Source organism: Phodopus roborovskii, unplaced genomic scaffold (genome assembly GCF_943737965.1).
Source record: "Phodopus roborovskii unplaced genomic scaffold, PHOROB, whole genome shotgun sequence".
In the NCBI taxonomy this organism is placed as follows: domain Eukaryota; kingdom Metazoa; phylum Chordata; class Mammalia; order Rodentia; family Cricetidae; genus Phodopus; species Phodopus roborovskii.
In genome coordinates, this window is record NW_026126469.1 from 8,490,543 (window position 1) to 8,508,651 (window position 18,109).

At 44.8% G+C, this 18,109-nt stretch overlaps 1 protein-coding gene across 4 annotated transcripts in view; it reads right to left on the reverse strand.

The window, feature by feature from the left end:
* Positions 1-18,109, reverse strand: part of Dgkg (diacylglycerol kinase gamma) — a 193,012-nt gene that overhangs the window by 14,666 nt on the left and 160,237 nt on the right. For all 4 annotated transcript variants that reach the window (XM_051191208.1, XM_051191207.1, XM_051191210.1 and 1 more), the window contains one exon: positions 191-311. In XM_051191208.1, coding sequence (XP_051047165.1) covers positions 191-311 — 121 coding nt within the window. The remainder of the gene's footprint in view (positions 1-190; positions 312-18,109) is intronic.

An 18,109-nucleotide genomic window follows, 5' to 3' on the forward strand; every position in this document is an offset into this window, starting at 1 on the left:
ATTTGGGAAAATACATATACAGTAGCAATTAAATAATACAGTCTAAGTATTCTTTATCAATACTGCCAAGCTTCTTTTGCCAATTCACCATAGCCTGAAGCCCAAAGGTAGCTCTTAGTTAGTTTATTATCTGCCTGAATGTTCAAGGAAGTAGGGAGACCCTGAAGATGCTGGGCAACAGGGGACTTACCTAATGGTGACAGAGGAGCACTGGGCCAGTCTCCTTCCTGCACTCTTCAAGCCAGTGTAGATCTGCCCCATTTCCATGGCTCCTTCTAGACCCACCACTTCAAGGAGCTGGTCACTGAGGTCTGCAGAGTGAAAACAAAGACTATGCACATCCTTCTCTCTCACTCAGCATAGTCTGCCAATAAGTGCTGGTCCTTTGGTGACCAACCTAGGTCTATCTGTCATCTCCCACCAAGAGTGTTTTCATTTACCGAGACAGACATTTTTCTCAAAAAAAGAAATAGATGTACCTTTTTTGTGAGAAGAAGCCAATAAGTTTTTTAAGCTTTGATTTGAAAAATTAATATGTATCCAGTGAATAGGCTGACATCAAGAAGTCTCTTCAAATATAGAATATCATAAGTGACAAACCAGCTGTTTCTGAAATACACCCACCTAGCTGCTACAGACATATTGGTTTGGGACTAAGATAAGATGGAATGTTGATGAGTCTATAACTGTTCTTAATGTCAGAGCAACATGTTGGCTCTGCTAATGAAGACTGATGGTTAATTAGCCTCCAATTTGGCCTGTGCTTAGCTTCTGGTGAACCATTCTCCATGGACATTGTCGGGAAGTACAAGGGCCTTCTTCAGCATACCCCATGCCTAAGTCAAATGAAGGAGAAGAGTATTCCACATGTGTCAGACCACTGTGGCTCACAGTGGAAAAGGAGGTAGAAAACCACGAATTCCATTCCAGTGGCCTACAATGGTGGCAATGGCTTCTGATTCCTAGCCTGGGAGGAGTGATCCATTTTGCTTGGATTTTTGCCTCCATTTTCTACTGTGAGAGTGATGGCAGGGGTAATGTTGGGTACTGGGTCTAATATTCACTCTAAAATGCAACTGTTTGTGCAGTTAGAGCTGAAGCAAAATTAAGATGCAGAGTTTAAGTAACAGTCTATTCCCTTTGCTAGCAGAACAAGAGTACATTTTCTCAGATTGAGGCCAGTTACTACTATTCCATTAATAGCCACAAGCAAGAAAAACTATGTCAAGACTTTTGGTTTGTTCATCAAATGGCTCTGTCCTCTAAAGATGGGCTGTTTAAGATTAGTGAAGAAATATTTATTCTTTTGTTTAGAAGACGGTTGTTTAAAAAAACAGTCCATTGATGGGTGTGTATGTAATGAAGGCAGTTAGCCAAAGCACTGGACTGACCGTGAACATGTCAACACTGAAGTCTAAACAAATGACCACTGAGAGACATTAGCTGCCAAGAGATATGAGAGAAGAATCCATCTGTGAAAAGCACACAGCTTTCCCCTCTGCATCCATCCACACTTGACTCTAGTCCTTAAGTTCCCCTTTATTCACATCCATTAAAAGATACTGTCTCCTTAAGCTCTCCATCTCATTTGGACTTGGGACAAGAAGCCATAAAAGGGTAAGGTTTGTTTAGGAGAGCGCTCCAGGCTCTCTGAAGGAGTTTGGAGCTAATCAACAATGAATGTCTAAATCTCCAGTCACTTAATTAGTTCCCTTACCGTAGAGGGTTGAACAATCATTGCAGAGTCTTAGTTTATTGTGCTGGTTTAATAGTGTCCACAGCATAGGCTATGGAAGGTAGGGGAGGCAGGGAGAGAGGAAGCAAGAGAAGAGGATGCAGAAGATGAGGAGGAAGAAGAGTGACTTCCAGGGCTGAGGAGGACAGAGGAGTTGTATTGTGATAAGAGAGAAGAGAAGAAAATAAAGGCACACGTTTTTAGAAGAAATTCCTCTGCATAGGGCAGAAATGGATACCTTAGAAAATGTTGCTCTTTGTACCAGGCTTTGGTATCTGACAGAGCTCAATGGTTCAGTGTTTTCCCTCCTTGAAACATGCCCTGGTAACAAAATGTTCTAAGAAGCAGGGGACTTAATAGACTCAAGTGTTTCAGCTTTACAATGTCTCTGTCTTTTAACAAATTTTCCCGTTGAATGGCTTTAAAGTTGTTATCACTTCCCACACATTACCTTGCAGCTCTCACTTCCCACACATTACCTTGCTTCCTGGCTCTAGAAGAGCTGTAATGAAGGCTGATCTCACCAGCAGGAGTGGGCAGGTGGGGGCGGGGCTGGCACAGATGTGGGACTGAGGAGATTTATTCAGGGGAAGGGGCTAGGGGCTTATTACCATTTTGTATCTTACTTTTAAATATGAACTCTCTCTTTTCAGACAACAAAGGTGACTCCTGTCTGTCACCCTAGCCCTAACCTTAGACCTGACCCTTGACTCCAGGACTTACCTGCCTAATTATCCTTCAGCTTTCTAGAAAGCCTACTGAGGGGCTGGAGAGATGGCTCAGCCATTAAAGGCAAGGCTCAAAACCAAAAATATAAGAAAGCCTACTGAGAAAGTCTTAAAGAAATCTATTTTATATTCTTTCCTAAAGTAACCAAACATCAAACCCCTTCTTTTGTGTAATAACTATAAATAGCCCATGGTTTCAGTTTTCTTTGTGTCACACTTAAAAAGAGTTCTGTCATCACCTAACCCCTCTTTCCTTTTTCTACCACAGAGATACTTATGTATGCATTAAGTTTTTACTAAAATGAAGGAGAACAGAATGTAAGTCAGTGTCTAGGCACAAACAACAGGGAATGTTTAGATTCTGTGTTTAGAACACAGAATCCAGGTTTGGGACATCTGGTATACCAGGTGTCTGTTTTACAGTGGGTACCAATGACTCAGAGTCAGTTTGGCAATTGTGTCATGATCATATTGTCTTTATACTCTTCCACTCATTACTGTTTAAGATAGAATAGCTATGCACCTTAGCGAGGCAGGATTCATTTGCTCAGTCACAGAATTGCCACTGAGTTAGCAACAATGTTCTAGGCACTGTGTTAGGACCTGGCAATATAAAGTATTCTGTTGTTTAAGGAGTCTTGTCTAAGGAGAAACAGAAGTCAGTGAAGAAGATGCTCAAGTTGAACTGTGAGGTCAGGAATATCTAAGTAGCTGTGCTGAGTGGGAAAGGTATTGGAGGTGGGTGTTTAGAACACGCCAGAATTGCCAAGCTGTTTTTTGGGGGGTTGAGAGGGAGGAAGATAGGAGAACATTCCAGGGATAGAGATGGTCATATACTATACAGAGTTGACAGGCACAGGACAGAGGGAAAAGTTAATTCAGCAATAAACCTACTTGCAAATTTCATAGAACTATAGTATATGGTATTTTTCCCTAGAGAGACTTATTATTTATTGTTATTATTTAGAAACTTGTCCAAAACCAGTGGAGGAGATCTTTGGGCCAGGCACAAGTTTGTGTAGCCTGTGAGCCAAGCCTTCTAGCCCTACTCTTTCTATTTCTTGATGACAAGGCTTTGTGGAGGTAGGTGTGAGTACTGATCACCTATCATTTGCATTCTAGGAAAGAAGGAAGATGTGGTGTGAGCAAATGGAGAGGGGAGAATGTGGAAGCAAGGGGTAGAGCAGCAAGGACAACAACACATCAGTTCCAACTTGTTCAACTTCCAGCATTCAGGTGACCATGTCACCTCCAGACTGGCAATCCCTGGTGGCATCAAACAAAACATTAATGTACTGGCAAAAGAAGATGCAGTATGTGTTCCTTCACACCCAAGATGTTACACGGAGAAAAAGTTTTGAAAATAATTTGCCAGTTGTAATAAGTATTATATCAAGATATAAGTTTACTTATGTAGCATGCTCTCAACTAGGTAAGATGATACACACTAAAAAAGGACAAAACTCAGCAAAGGCTTAACAATGGTGAGACCTGGATAATTAAATTAATGTTAATTTCTACTTCTTCTTTATGCTTTTTTAAATGTTTCTTTAAGTCATACTTGTGTTATAACTAAAAAGTAATAGTTAAAATAAAATCCTGTTAGTGTCTACTCATGGCAAGATTTAGATGGTCCTCAAGGTCTTCCATGCAGCATAGTCATTGAGAGAGGGATTAGGACATACATGTTCACAGCTGGTGGACTGCAATTGCAATTACTGTAGCACAGAGTCTGGGTAGATGGGGAAAGAGATGAAGGAATGGAAGAAAAAAGGAGACAAATAAGAGACTTGGGAAGCTCTAGCAAAGGTGTTTTGAGACAAAGGAGTAAAACCTGGATGAGATGCTGTCAATGGTACTGGCCAGTGACAGATTACCTATGGCCTCAGTAATGGGCAGCTGGAGTGGACAATGGTGATAAAAATTAAAGGGGAATGTGGCTTTGTCAGTGGGTCCCAAACTTGGCTGTATGTTAGCTTTACTTGGGGAGCTTTCAAAGTGCCCAGGTTACACTGTCTATCAGTTAAATTAAAATGCATGGGCATGCTAACCAGGCATCATTTATTCTGAAACAGTCCTCAGTGATTCCAAAGGGCATCACAGTTTGCTATCCAGCAGGCAAGTTTTTGTTGCCACTGGCCAGTGGTTCCCAGAGCATGGCCTTAAACCAGCAGTCTTTGCATTACTTGGGAACTTGTTAGAAATGCACATCCATGGGCCCCACCTCATGTCTGCAGAATCAGACATTCTGGAGTTTGTGTCAAGCAGACTGTGTTCTAACAAGCCTTCTAGAAGATTCCAGGACACATTCAAGTTTGAGATGCTGAGCTTGAGCTAATAAAAGTGCCCACGGGAGTTCAGGTGAAGATAGAAGCAAGCTGGTTCATGACTGCTTTGATCTAGAACTTTCTCAGGTGAAAATTAGGGATGATAATGTTCACCCAGAAGTATGTGAAAGTGCCAGGCTGAAAGGGAGTGCTTAAAATATGACTGTTTCACTTTCTCTTTTCTCCTTACAACTCCTAAGTATTTACCTGTATGGCTTCTTAGAGCTGTCTTCAAATCACAACATTAGTCCTCAAAACAACACATATCAAATCTTACTCCCCAACCTCTCTCACCTCCATGCAGAGGCCAGAAACCAAGGAGTGCTTTGGACGAAGAGGGCATCTCACCCTGTGTTTTATGCCTTAACTCTACCCAGACTCTACTTCCCTTCCAGATTTTTTTTATCTCAGCCTCATTTTGCTTGTATTTATTTAGCTCTAACTACGGTCAGGAAGAAGGATCAGAGCTCAACAGTGACAGGTAAAAGCTGGCAGAACCCTGGTATCCAAGGGGACATGACTTCAGACCTCCCAATAGCTCTGGAAACCAGAGGGATCATGCCAAAGTCTAAAATCAAGGTCCTGAAAAGGTTGGTATGGTGGTTTGAAAGAAAATATCCCCCAAAGGGAGTTGAACTATTAGGAGGTGTGGCCTTGTTATAGGAAATGTGTCACTGCGAGGGAGGGTTTTGAGGTCTCTTTTGTTTTAGATTTTCTCAGTGTTACTGTCATCTGACTTCCCATTGCCTGCAAGATGCAGGACTGTCAACTCAAGAACCACATCTGCCTGCACATCATGGTCCCCATCATGATGATGATAGGCTGAACCTCTGAAACTGCAAGCCAGCCCCAAAGAAATGTTTTCCTTATAAGAGTTGTTGTAATCATGGTATCTCTTTACAGCAATAGAAACTCTAACTAATACAATTGGCTTTTCCTGAAGCCTTTACTTGGTTTACAGATCACTGCTGTCTTGGCCACACAGACATCTTTCTGTGCACATACATCCCTGTTGCCTCTGCGGCTCCAAAATATATCATATATGAGGACAGCAATAAGATTAGGTCATGGTTCATCTTAACAGTCTCATATTCACTTAATCACATCCTGAAAGGGTCCATTTCTAGAAGGTAAACTTGTGCATTTTTTGAGGTTCCTCCAAAAATACAAATTAGAACTACCATATGACCCTACTATAGAACACACACACACACACACACACACACACACACACACACACACACGATGTCAAGTCAGCATGTTATAGAGACACAGGCATACCCATGGTCTTAGTGGCTCTAGTCACTACAGCCAAGTAATCAAATCAGCCAAAATGTCTATCAACAAATGTATGGGTAAAGAAAATGTGGTCCATACACAAATATAATCTTATTTAGCTTTAAATATAAATGAAATTATGCCATTTGAAGGAAAATGGATAAAACTGGAGATTATTTTGTTAAGGCAAATAGGCCAAAGTTAGGAAGACAAATAACACATGTTTTTTGTATATACAGACCCCCAAATTTAAATTTACATGTATCTGTATGTTCACACACAAGTCAAGAAAGGAGAAAGGGAGGAAGAGATCTTAAGGAAAGGAAAAGAAAGTAATGATCATGTATGACATGGATGCAGAAAGGGGTACTATTTAGGGACCAGCAAAGGAGGGGGTGCAAGGTGATAGGGAAGAGGGAAATAAAACCTATTAATTTATATGCTAACTTGACAAAAAAAAGCCTGTATCAAATTTAATGACATTGTTAGGTACCACAGTTTAGGGCTTTCAACTTCATAATTTAGAAGGTGATCAATTCTGCCTAAAGGAGGGGTAATAATAAAACCCGCTTTGATATGTTGAGAGAACATGAAGGTGTTCTGCAAACAGCAATGCCTCTTGTCAATGTGCCCCAAAGAAGCCAATGTGTACTATAGGTACTAGGACCTTCTTTCCCCTGCAAAAAGAAAAGACGTGACTTAGTTCTGCTTGGCAGAGGGACAAGGTCAGTCCCACTGTCTAGACAGGTGAGTGGGGCTGGCAGGCCTTCCTACACACTTAGCCACCAAGGCTGAGACAGGTGTTGTCTGGAGCTCCTCTTGACCCTTCAGTTCCCCAGAGATGGTCTGTACATCCTTGGTAGCTCAATGTTAACACCCAACAAAAAGCCGGGCCCTGATCAGTTCACCTGAGCCCCAGCTGGGGTGAGTGTAGCTGTAGCACAGCTCCTGGTGAAGGTACTCAAAGCAAGTATACAAGCACTCTAGCCTGAAGGACAGGGCTCAGCCTGGAGAAAGCCCCGGAGACCTGTCCTGGTCTTCTCCAAGTGACACTGCTGTGTGCAGAGGTCCTCACAGTCCTCTCTTGTTTTTCAGCCTTGGGGGATGATGTAGAACAAGAGCTCTGTGTATGAACCCTGGGACTTAACCACTCACTTCTCCCTGGGGGGTGTGGTGTGCACCCTCTGGAAGGCAGATATGACAGGCCAGTGAGTACAAATCCCACCTCATTGGAGCAGTACAAGGAAACACTCAGGAAGCAGTCACTGTCACTATGATGCCGGCTTTCCTTAGAAAGGCTTTTCTTAGCTCTCAGTAGGAGATGCACTCCCATGTCTGTCTGTTTTCTTTATGCCAAGAGGGCCTCAGGTACCCTAACCATGACTGCGGCGTCCCTGTCCCCACTTTCTTGTGTGTGTGCATGAGAGAGTGAGAGAGAGAGGAGAGAGAGAGAGAGAGCATGAGAGAGACACACAGAGACACAGAGAGAGAGGGGAGAGAGGAGAGAGGAGAGAGAGACAGAGAGAGGCAGAGAGAGACAGAGAGAGACAGAGAGAGGGAAGAGAGGAGAGAGAGAGGAGAGAAGAGAGAGAGAGAAGAGAGAGACAGAGAGAGGGGAGAGAGGAGAGAGAGAGAGAGAGGAGAGACAGAGAAAGGCAGAGAGAGAGGAGAGAGGAGAGAGAGGAGAGAAGAGAGAGAGACAGAGAGAGAGAGAGGAGAGAGAGAGAGAGAGGAGAGAAAGAGAGAGAGGAGAGAGACAGAGAGAGAGCGAGAAGGGAGAGAGGAGAGAGATCTACGTTGCCTTCTCCTGTTCCTGGCTCTCTAGAGGCTAAAGGCGGGGACCTGACATTCACTCTTGCAGGGCTCCCCTTCTTTTGTATCATGTGCTTGTCACATTGGTCCTTAGGCTCCTACTCTCACAAGTCAAACCTCATCAAGGCACAGAGGTAGCCAGAAGGCATAAGTCAGTTTTGACCCAGACTGAGGCAGGAAAGGGGTAAGAAGAAAAAAATAGGTTCTGTGAAGAAAGGCATGGCAAGCTATGGGGGAGGGGAGGCGCTGGCCTCACAGGGGGAGACGGAATGCTGTTTTACTTGGGTTCTGTCTGGTAATACAACCTTCGGCAAGTCGAGTTCCTCCTAGGGCCTTGGTTTCCCTCAATTAGGGTGATGCGCCGATCCTTAAGCATATTTGAACTCTCCTGCCAATATGAAGACCAGTTTACTGACTGGGCAACAGTAGACGGGCCTGAGCCTTTGCCTGTCACCGTCATACAGAATACAGAACATCTAGTACAAGTGTCGGTGAGGCAAGAGAAGGCACGGGAATAGGGACGCACACGGCTGCAGGGACGCACACGGCTGCAGGGACGCACACGGCTGCCTCTGGTTTCTACAGGCCTACTTGCGAGCAGCAGCAAGAGAAAACGGCCCCCTTCATTCTGTGGCTGATTCTTCTGGGCTTAGTCAGAGCTTTGATGAAGGTGCTGCATGGGGAAAGGATGGCTTCTGAGCCTATGTTCAGGCAGGTACTTTAGAAGGGGAGGGACCGCGTACCCACAGTGGCAGGGACAGCGGGAGAGGGGGCATTTCTCAGGAAGAAAGGTCCTAGGGGAAAAAATGGCAGAGGTTTGGCATTACCAAGCTGCTAAGGTGAGACTGCTAGAAAAAGTGATCCTTCCATGTGGATATCCCAGCTTCCTGAGCTGTGGTCTGTGGCACCGTGTCACAGCTGAGGAAAATGGACCGAGGCAGGGGCACTATAGGGAGTTAAAATGAGATGACGAATGGAAAATATTTTTAGCATATGGTGCTAAATATAACTAGATGCATAACAAATGTTGGGTGAACTGACCTGAGCATGGAAAGAAACCTGAGTTGGCAATGTGCTGGGAGAAATGTGGGTCTCTGCTTACAATATCCATTCTGCCATCAGAAGCCTCCGCTCAGAGAGAGGTTAGGGTATAGAGGAGGCAGGCCCTGAAGGTTGAGCTTGTGCATAGAAGAAGCAGAGAATTGTGGTGGTTTATTGTGGGGGTGGGGGAGGCCCTATAAAGATGGTGTTGCATCCTGTGTGTCTACTCACCACCACTCTCGGTTCTGCCCATAATTTCTCTTCAGTTACTCTCTCCCAAATCAAGGCCTTACAGTTGCAAATCCATATTCTGCATTAGCTGGTGTTCCCTTTCTCTCATTCTCTGTCGCTTCAAATCCTTGCCAGCGTCTAGGACCAGCACGCACCTGTCCTATCTTGTTCATTCATTCATTCATTCATTCATTCGGTCATCGAATAATTATTGGTCCCCTGCTAGGTGCATGGTTTAGTCCTGAGTCACTAAGGATCAGGTTTGGAATTAGATTTCCTCTCTTTCTTGTGTCCCAAACTTTTGTGGTACCCAATGACTCTGCTACTCCATGGTATTTGCCTGTTATGATAGTATTGACATGGTTGCTAGGTACTTCTTGACCCATCCTATAGCAAAACAGCATGCTGTTGGCATTGTGGACTGAGGACTGGACCATACTGTCTTTCTATTGCAGCCTCTGCAGTATCTGGATCACCTTAAGTACCTGAAGCCAGGTGAGAGTCCAGCTTGATTTTACATTGTTGATGTGATTTCACCCTCGTCTTTTAACACCATAGGGCTTCAGCTTCCTCAGCCATAAAATCAAATACCGAAATATAGGACTCATTTATCTCCTAGGTAGGGATACACTAAATGACAGGCTGACATGTTATTTGCGAGTTGACTAAGACTTAACACTGAGGGCTGAGAGCTCATGGCAGTAAACCTAGCATTTAGAGAACCCTGGGCCAACCTGGACTACATGGTGAGACTGTCAACAAAACAAACAAACAAACAAACAAACAAAACCCTCAAACAATCAACAACAACAAAAACAAGATCAAATACTGCTGTGAATTAAATGTCTGTGTCTGCCACGCCCCACCCCGACTGCCGTCATGAAGACAGCCACACACCCCCCAACTGCTGTCATGAAGACAAACTCTTAGAAAAGAGGTATAAAGAGAAGAGCTTTCTATGTTACTGATGAAGTGTTCATCTGCAGGCCAGCATATGGGCCCCCACAGGAACCAAATCGCCTGGTGTCTTGATGTTGGACTTCAGCCTCTGTAAGTATGATAAAGAAATTTTTGCTATTTAATGCACTCAGCCTATGGTATTCTATTACAGCAGCCCCAACAGACTAAGACATACACAGTCCTTGCACAAAACAGAAAGTAGACAAGAATGCCGAAAAACTGTGTCTGGGCCAGTGGCCAGCACAGTGCTTTGCTGTGGGGGTAGGTTCTCAGGAAGTGCCCAGTACTGAATGGCTTAAAAGCTGCTGCAAAGAACAGGGACAGGGAAGAGTTTGGAGACCAAAATCGTGCAAGCAATGGGTCAACAGTGATTAAAACAAAAACAAGGTGCTCAGTCCTGTCAAAGAGCCTGGACTAACTGCTCTATCTGCATGTAAAAGGTGGAGTTTCCCTGGACTCTCTTTCATTTTGAGAGGCAGACCTCTGGAGGCAGGGATTAAGCTAGAGTTCAGCTCCAGTTTGAACCTGTGAGAGCAGGTTTCCCTCCGCAGATGGTGAGCAGCTTCCTTGGCACATTTTCACCTAATCAGCCCCTCCCAGGTCTCAGGAGATGGGGGTGGGTGGGAGGAGCCCCAGCTGGAGTCCTCTCTGCTCCAAAGTCAGTCAGGGAAAAAAGACCAGTTGCATCCCTTGGATTTCTAGCGAATTTCACTGGGTCAGGGCCAGCCCAAATAGATGGGACTGGATCTAGGGTGGGTTACTTGGTGTGTGGCAGCCCATGTTTGGAATGCTAGAAGTTGTACTCTAGTTTCAGACCGACCCACCAATTGACCTGGGACAGGTCGGTTAACCTCCCCACACCTCATTTTTCTAGTCTACAAAACTTCAACATGACATTCTTGGGGGAGAGGGGGAATCAGCCAGGCCAACCAGCAGAATTCTTCTCACACATGACTGGAGAGGCCGTGATAATGCAGATTCTGTTCCAGCATGTCTGTGTGGGCCTTGAGAGTCTGCATTGCATTCAAGTGATGCTCATTCTCTTGGTTCATGTACCATTTGAACATCTAGAGCACAGACAAGCTAATCATAGCATGAGGACCAAATATAGTCTATTTGTTTTTGTTGATAAAGTTTTATTGGAACACAGACCCACACACCAGGGCTGCTTTTGTGCTAGGTGAACTGAGTTGGGGAGTTGCATTGGAGACTCTGGCACACAAAGCCTACTTACATGTCTTATTACTGAAAACTATTTGCTACCCCAGGAGACTGAGGAGGAGTGAAGATTTTTCTCTGTAGGCTAAACGACCTATATTTCAATCCAAGTTTGACCAAGAGCAAGCCACTTCCCCTTGCTATTTCTTTCTCCTTATCTAGAGGACAAAATGATGGCTAAAATTTAAAGAAATCTGTGATTCCAGAGTTTCAAGGCTATACAAAAAGTTAGTTTCTACTGAAGCAGGCATCCAAGAACCACTCTATGTGGCAAAAGGGGGTGGGGGAGGCACCAGGCCTTCCCTGCAGAATCCAGGACAATTCCTGGTGGTCACTGTGAGTTTCCACTGACCCCAGTTTGTGCCTGACAGGGTCTGCTGAGAACAGAGAGCTTAGAGGGAAGGTCAGAGGTGGAGGAGTCCTGGGACCTTGTGTGCCAGCATCATTCGCAGGGGCTCCATTTTGCTGATAGACTAAATTAAAAACAGACAGCCCCCTAGCTCAACGCTCCATGTCTCCCGGCGCTGGGTGCATTTGGCCAGCCAGTACTCAGAAGCCCATCTGAAGCCTTAGGGATTCTGCCAGGCACAGGGAGTTGCCCTGTGAAGCAGGAATCACAGCAGAGTCTGTAGTTTTGAGGGGGAATGCAGAGTATCTGGCTTGGGCACCAGGTGAGACACTAACCAGGCAGGGGCCATGTGGTTGTGGGGAGGCTTGAGGAGAGAAGGTGATGGGTAGAAGAGGAAGATAATGAGTAGTTTGGGGTTTGTTGATGCCAGCGTGGGCTGCTAGAAGAGTGAATGGCAGAGCTGTGATTTCCTGTGCACAGCAGAGTCAAATCTTTCTGCAGGCCTACAAACATTTAACAAGATGACACATGTTGCCATGGTAATTTTCCAGTGCCGAGAAGAGTCCCACTGCACACACCTAGTACTCCCAGGGCCCTTTAGAGTTCACATGCCTCCTTCCCTGCCAACCCACAGGAGAGATCTTCCATGCTAGTTAGTTCTTGTCAACTTGACACAAACTAAAGTCACCTGGGAAGAGGGGACCTCAATTGAGGAATTGCTTCCATTAGAGTGGCCCGTTGGCATGTCAGCTAGGCATTTTCTTGGTTAATGACTGATGTGGTAGGGCCCAGTCCACAGTGGATAATGTCATCCCTGGGCAGGGTGTCCTGGGTTTTATAGTAAAGCAAGCAGCTTTTCTCCATGGTTCTGCTTCGGTTTCTGCCTCTAGGTTCCTGCCTTGGCTTCCCTTAATGGGGGACAGTAACCTGTAGGCCAAACAAGCTCTTTTCATCTCCAAGTTGGTTTCTGGTCAGTGTTTTATCACAGAAACAGAAAGTAATATACCCCTGTGAAATGTCCAATTTTTAGGATAGTTAGGGAAAGCCTTGGCCAGCTCTGAACCTATTGGGCCCTACTCTGTTAGGCCTTTTTTATAAAGTGGAAAGAAAGCCACAAGAGACCATAAAGCTGTGCTCACCATTATTTTTGAAATCTCAACTGAGCTGTGTTTTCCCACTTGCAAGCATCAACCTTTGAGATGGCTGACTGCTATCTGTGTCCTGGCTTTAGAATTCAGGGCACTCTTCACACAGTTGGTGAAATCCCCACAGGCACCATACGAGGTGAACAAGCCATTCATGCCCAAGAGAGTAGCAGAGTCAAATGGGTAGAAGAGCCCTATGATCTTGTATGCCTGGGATGGGGTTGTACTAGGCTTTGCTTCCCTTTCCTAGAGACAACCTCTGGATCTGGGAAAGCAGGGATGATGTGCATGGGCTTGGAGACTACTTATGTCAGCAGGCTTGAGAACCAGGCTAGAGAGGCCACACGGTATGTCTGTGAATCTTACCCTGGCTGGCTCGACTCATCCGGACCAGGGAGCCATGCAGCTCTTAGCACTTTCTGCAGTTTTATATGTCTCACTGGGACCATGCTGTGCTACTCCCCTAGTGACAGGGGAAGTCATTATTCCCCTACATGCTCTAGTGCCTGATGCTTGGCAGGTGCATTTGCATGTATGTTGAATGATCTGACAGAAAGCCTGTCTGTAATGTTGTAAGAACAACTTGAAGTAAACTCTCTACCAGAAGTATCTGTCCCTTGGTTTGTTGACTGGCAGAAATTATTATCTGATGATAGTCAAGAGAGAATTTGGCTTAGAACTTTGTCTAGAACACTCTATTTGTGGTTCAAGTGGGACTGATAGAGAAACCACATGAGAGATAGCCAGAGGGTCCAGTGGGGGTAACTTATCTCCACTGCACTATTGGCTCCAGCCTGAAGACTGGATGAGGGTTAGGACAAACTGTGTAGGAAGTCTCTCGTTTATGCCTTGGGCTGGTGCCAGAGGGAATGGCAGGACTCCAAGGGCTCTGCTTTCCAATTTCACTCATTCACCCAGACTTCCCCCTGCTTGACTGGACAGCGGTCTGCGCAGGTATCCTCCTAAGCCCTCCAGTGACAGCCACAAGCACTTAAGCATAGTCCTATCAATAACCCAAGAAGTAAGGATTATTAGAGCCACGAATGGTTTAGGGGACATTTAGGCCAAATTTCTGAAGAGGTCAAGAGAGACGTTCTAAATTGTCCCTTTCCTGGCACTAACAACAAGCAGTGACAATGGTGACTGTTGGGGAGGGCCTCATCAAGTTCTAGCTGCTGCTATGTGTCCTACAAGGACAATCCAATTCCACCTTGGCAACAATCCGGGAGAATGAGCCCATCACTGTTTGTTTGGTGAAGTGTGGAAATGGAGGCATGGAGAGGTAACAAGGTCTCATGGGTGGAGGTGAGGAGGCCTGAGTTTTTGTTGTTGTTTTGTTTTTTATTCTTCAGTGGTGCATCCCTTTACTCCACACAGCTTCTCAGTTGCAAGTCCTGTAAGCTGCACTGGAATTAACTCATTTAAAGACGACTAGCACATCTCACTTGTCAAATGGATGTGTAATCGTTCCCATATTCACATATAATGCTTTCTAAGACTTTCCTTTATGTTTGCTTCATGCCTGACTCTGTCCTCCTGTAGAGTCTATTGCCAACTGTGCTGACTGAAGGCAAGATTTCCTTCCTGTCTCTATAGAACACTGTACACCCTTCTGGGTAGAAGGGTGTGAAAAGGACACAGATGTTGTTGGGGCACACAGTCCCAGAATGGAGACCCGTGAGAAAGCTCCAAGAAAGCAAGACTAGTCTTGTGACCTCAGTTTCTTCAAAACCCAAAACTCTTCTTGGGATATGTCTTCGTGTTCCTCCCAGGCATAGTAGATATGAAAGGAGTGAGTTTACTTCGGCTGCTGTTATTCATAGGCCTCTCTGGAAAAACATGCTTTAGTCATGCATAGCTTGTCCTTTGTGACCGTACACAGCTCCGTACACAAGAACTTTACTCAGGTGACCTTTCATAACCCTCAGGGTATAAACTGTCTGATGCTCTGAATAAAGTTGGTTATCGAATGAGATTCAGCCTGCCTCCTTTTTAGGCCTTTCTCCCAGATTCATGATGCCAACTAGAGTGGTAAACAAAAGGAGACTGTGGAACATATGTCCCTTGTTTCCCAAGACAGAGAGGTGAAAGAGATGCTAAGGGCACACAGCCTATGATCCAGGGAAAGTTACAGCCAGTTTTCTAGTGAGACTGAGGCAAAGCTCAAAGCTCAGGGAAATTAGAGCTGGTCTCTGTTCGGGGCTCTAGGAGCATGAGTCTTGACAGGGAGAAGCAGAGTGTCACCAAGGAGATTGGATTCTCTTGTTGGACTATATCTACCTGTCACCCATGCTGTGAAAAGCTTGGCTTGTATAGCACACACAGAAGTCTCTTCAGGGCATTTTCTAGATGGACACATCCTCTAAGGGCTGGTTTCGAATCATGGACACAAGTCTTGGTTCCAGTGCTATTTCTGGATATAAACTGACCAGTCCCCCCCCCCCACTATAAAGAAGGAATATTTGGCTAGGTACATAACCTTTTTCATGGGCTTTTGGTTAGGATTATATTCATTCACATAAAATTACTTGCAGGCTACAATGGAATATAAAAAAAAAAGATTATTTCTGACCATTCTTGTTATAAATATTAATAACAACTGATGCCATGAGTTTCTTATTTATCTAATTTCTTTTGTTTTTCAAGCTTATATTTTCCTATTTTAAAGTCTGTGCATCTGTGTATAGCTGAGTACTGGAGCCTGCAGTGGTCAGAGGTGTCAGGTCCCCTGGAACTGGAGTTACAAGTGGTTGGTTATAAGCCACCTGATATGAGTGCTGGGACTTGAACTCCAGTCTTTTGAAAGAGCATCATTATATACTCTTAATTGCTGAACCCTCTGTCCAGCCCCTTGTTTTTCATTTTTTGGTACTTTGGGAAAGGTAGTAGGGTTTCAGAGATTCATAGTCCCTAGCCTCTGTCCTTGGAATCTGAGAAGTCTAGGGAGGGGGACAGTAGCTATAGTTTTTGTGCCAGGACAAGGTTGGTTGGAACTCTGTAGGAGTTTGCTTTTCTCATTGGTGGTACATGCTGCAGACAGAAGTGTCAGAACCAGACTCAGATTTGCATGCTCTGAAGAGGATAGAGGGTGGTTATCTAAGTTTGAGTTCATACTGTGTCCAGGCACTTTTATGCCCACCACTTTTTAACACACTAGGGAACTAGGTATTAGTATGCCCAGTTTATAGATAGGATACTGGGGAGGTAGGATATTTTTAAAATTTTAATAAAACTGAAAAATATAAAGCCAAAATTTAAACTCAGGTTATCTACCCAATAATGTTCCCTGTACCTTTGTTGTCTTCTCAGCAGGCTATGTTCTTATAGCTCTCACACCATGTTAATCCTGAGTGACCTTCTTACTTGGGCCACTTTTCCCAGGAGAAAGGTTGATGCATGATGAGAGATTTGGCATTAGCCTTCTATCTATCTTCCTCTTTACTTCCTAAGATGAGACCCTTCTCTCCTACTCTCTGTCCTGACTTCTCTCTCTCTTCCAGTTTCAAAGGTAGGTCAAGGAGTCAAGAATCTCATTAAATGAAGAGCCTGCAAGACACCTCTGCCCCTTGGCTACTGGCCCAGAAATCCTGGAACAAACCATACAGAATAAAAAATATACATACAATATACATACAATTCTGCTCAAGCAGGCCACATAGGCCAAATTGCAACTGTCAATTTTTAGAGGTGTTAGAAGTCTCAAAATAGTAAGGCAGTGGTGGCGCAGGCATTTAATCCTGGCACTTGAGAGGTAGAGGCAGGCAGATCTCTATGAGTTTGTGGCTAGCCTTGTCTACAGAACGAGTTCCAGGACAGGCTCCAAAGTTACAGAGAAACCCTGACTCAAAAAAGAAACAAAAAGTTTCAAAATATGATTTCCAGAGTGCTTGTTTTATAGCTAAGAAAAGTGGAGAGCCAAGAAGATGATGAAGGAACATCTACACCGCCACATACTAGTGAGAGGCAGAATGTGAGTCGGAGCCCAGATTTCCTAAGGGAAATCTTTACAGGCTCCCCCCTGCTGTGAACTGAACTTTATGGGATGGCTCTCCCTGGAAGGAGGCTCCCAGTAGAGATCTATGAAAAGTCCCAAAGCCAGGGCCTCTCCTTTGATCTGCTCACACTCCTGTTGAAGAACAGGAAGTGCTTCATCTTTCAGCTCTGAAAGTGCATTTTGGGGATGGGAAATGGGGGTTGGGGAGAAGGCCTCCCATGCAAGATGGCCAAGAGAGACCAACAGTGTACTGCTGCTTAAAGAACAGAAAGATGCAAGCAGAATGTGACCTCAGGAAGAGCACCCTCAAACCACAGGGTGAATTGGGAGAGGGTCTTTCTTCTCTGCCAGTTCCTTCTCTGTTCTGATAGATCTGGATGCCAGGAGGTGAGAGTGGAATTGGAATGGGAACATGAGGAGGGGTGTCAGGAACTTTATACAATCTCCAATATTCCCCTCACTCTGCTAGCACCCACAACTTCCCCTGCTGAGGGAGGAAAGAGGAATGGATTGTTTAGTTTAATAATTCATATAAATTGAAAAGTTTACTGTGTGAAATAAAGGGGCCAGAAGAGGGCAAAAGAGAAATATTCCTGAGTCTGCTTTGAAAGGACAGAGGTATGAAGAGGGTGCTTCTTTATTACCTTGCTCTAGAATACAGATGATTCATGTGAGGTAAACAAGTAACCACCCCCTTCAATGGTAGGTAGCCCCCCTTCAGTGGTTGGTAGCTCCCTCCCTTTAGTGGTAAGTAGTCCCCTTCCTTCAATGGTAGGTAGCCTCTCCCTCCAATGGTAGTCAGCCCCCTCCCTTCAATGATAGGTAGGCAGACCCTCCCCCCAATGGTAGGTAGCCCCCTCCCTCTCTTCAATAGTAGGTAGCTCAGAGTCCAGGAATCTTTTTCAGAAAGCAGGTCTGGTTTAAGAATCAATTCTCTTGTTCAATCTCATCTACCCAGTTAGCAAGATTTTACCTGAAAAGCTGTTTTTACAGCAAAGAAAAGATGGGTTAGAATCCAATTCTCTCCTTCTGCTGGCATAATACCCATGGCAATGTCCCTCCCTTCCACTCTCCAGGCAACTGAGATACCATGAAATCCAAACCATCCTTAGAGGACTTAGCAGCCAGGCTCTTTGACTGAGTCCTTGGCTGATAAGGAGTTGGGATGAAGGTCATTTAAGGGCTCTCAGAAGGCTGTCTTCTGTCTCCTTGCACATTAAAAGCTGAGGGCCTCTTAGACACACTACCCAGCTGTTTTGGAAAGGACTGGTTTCTTCATGCAAGCCACCAT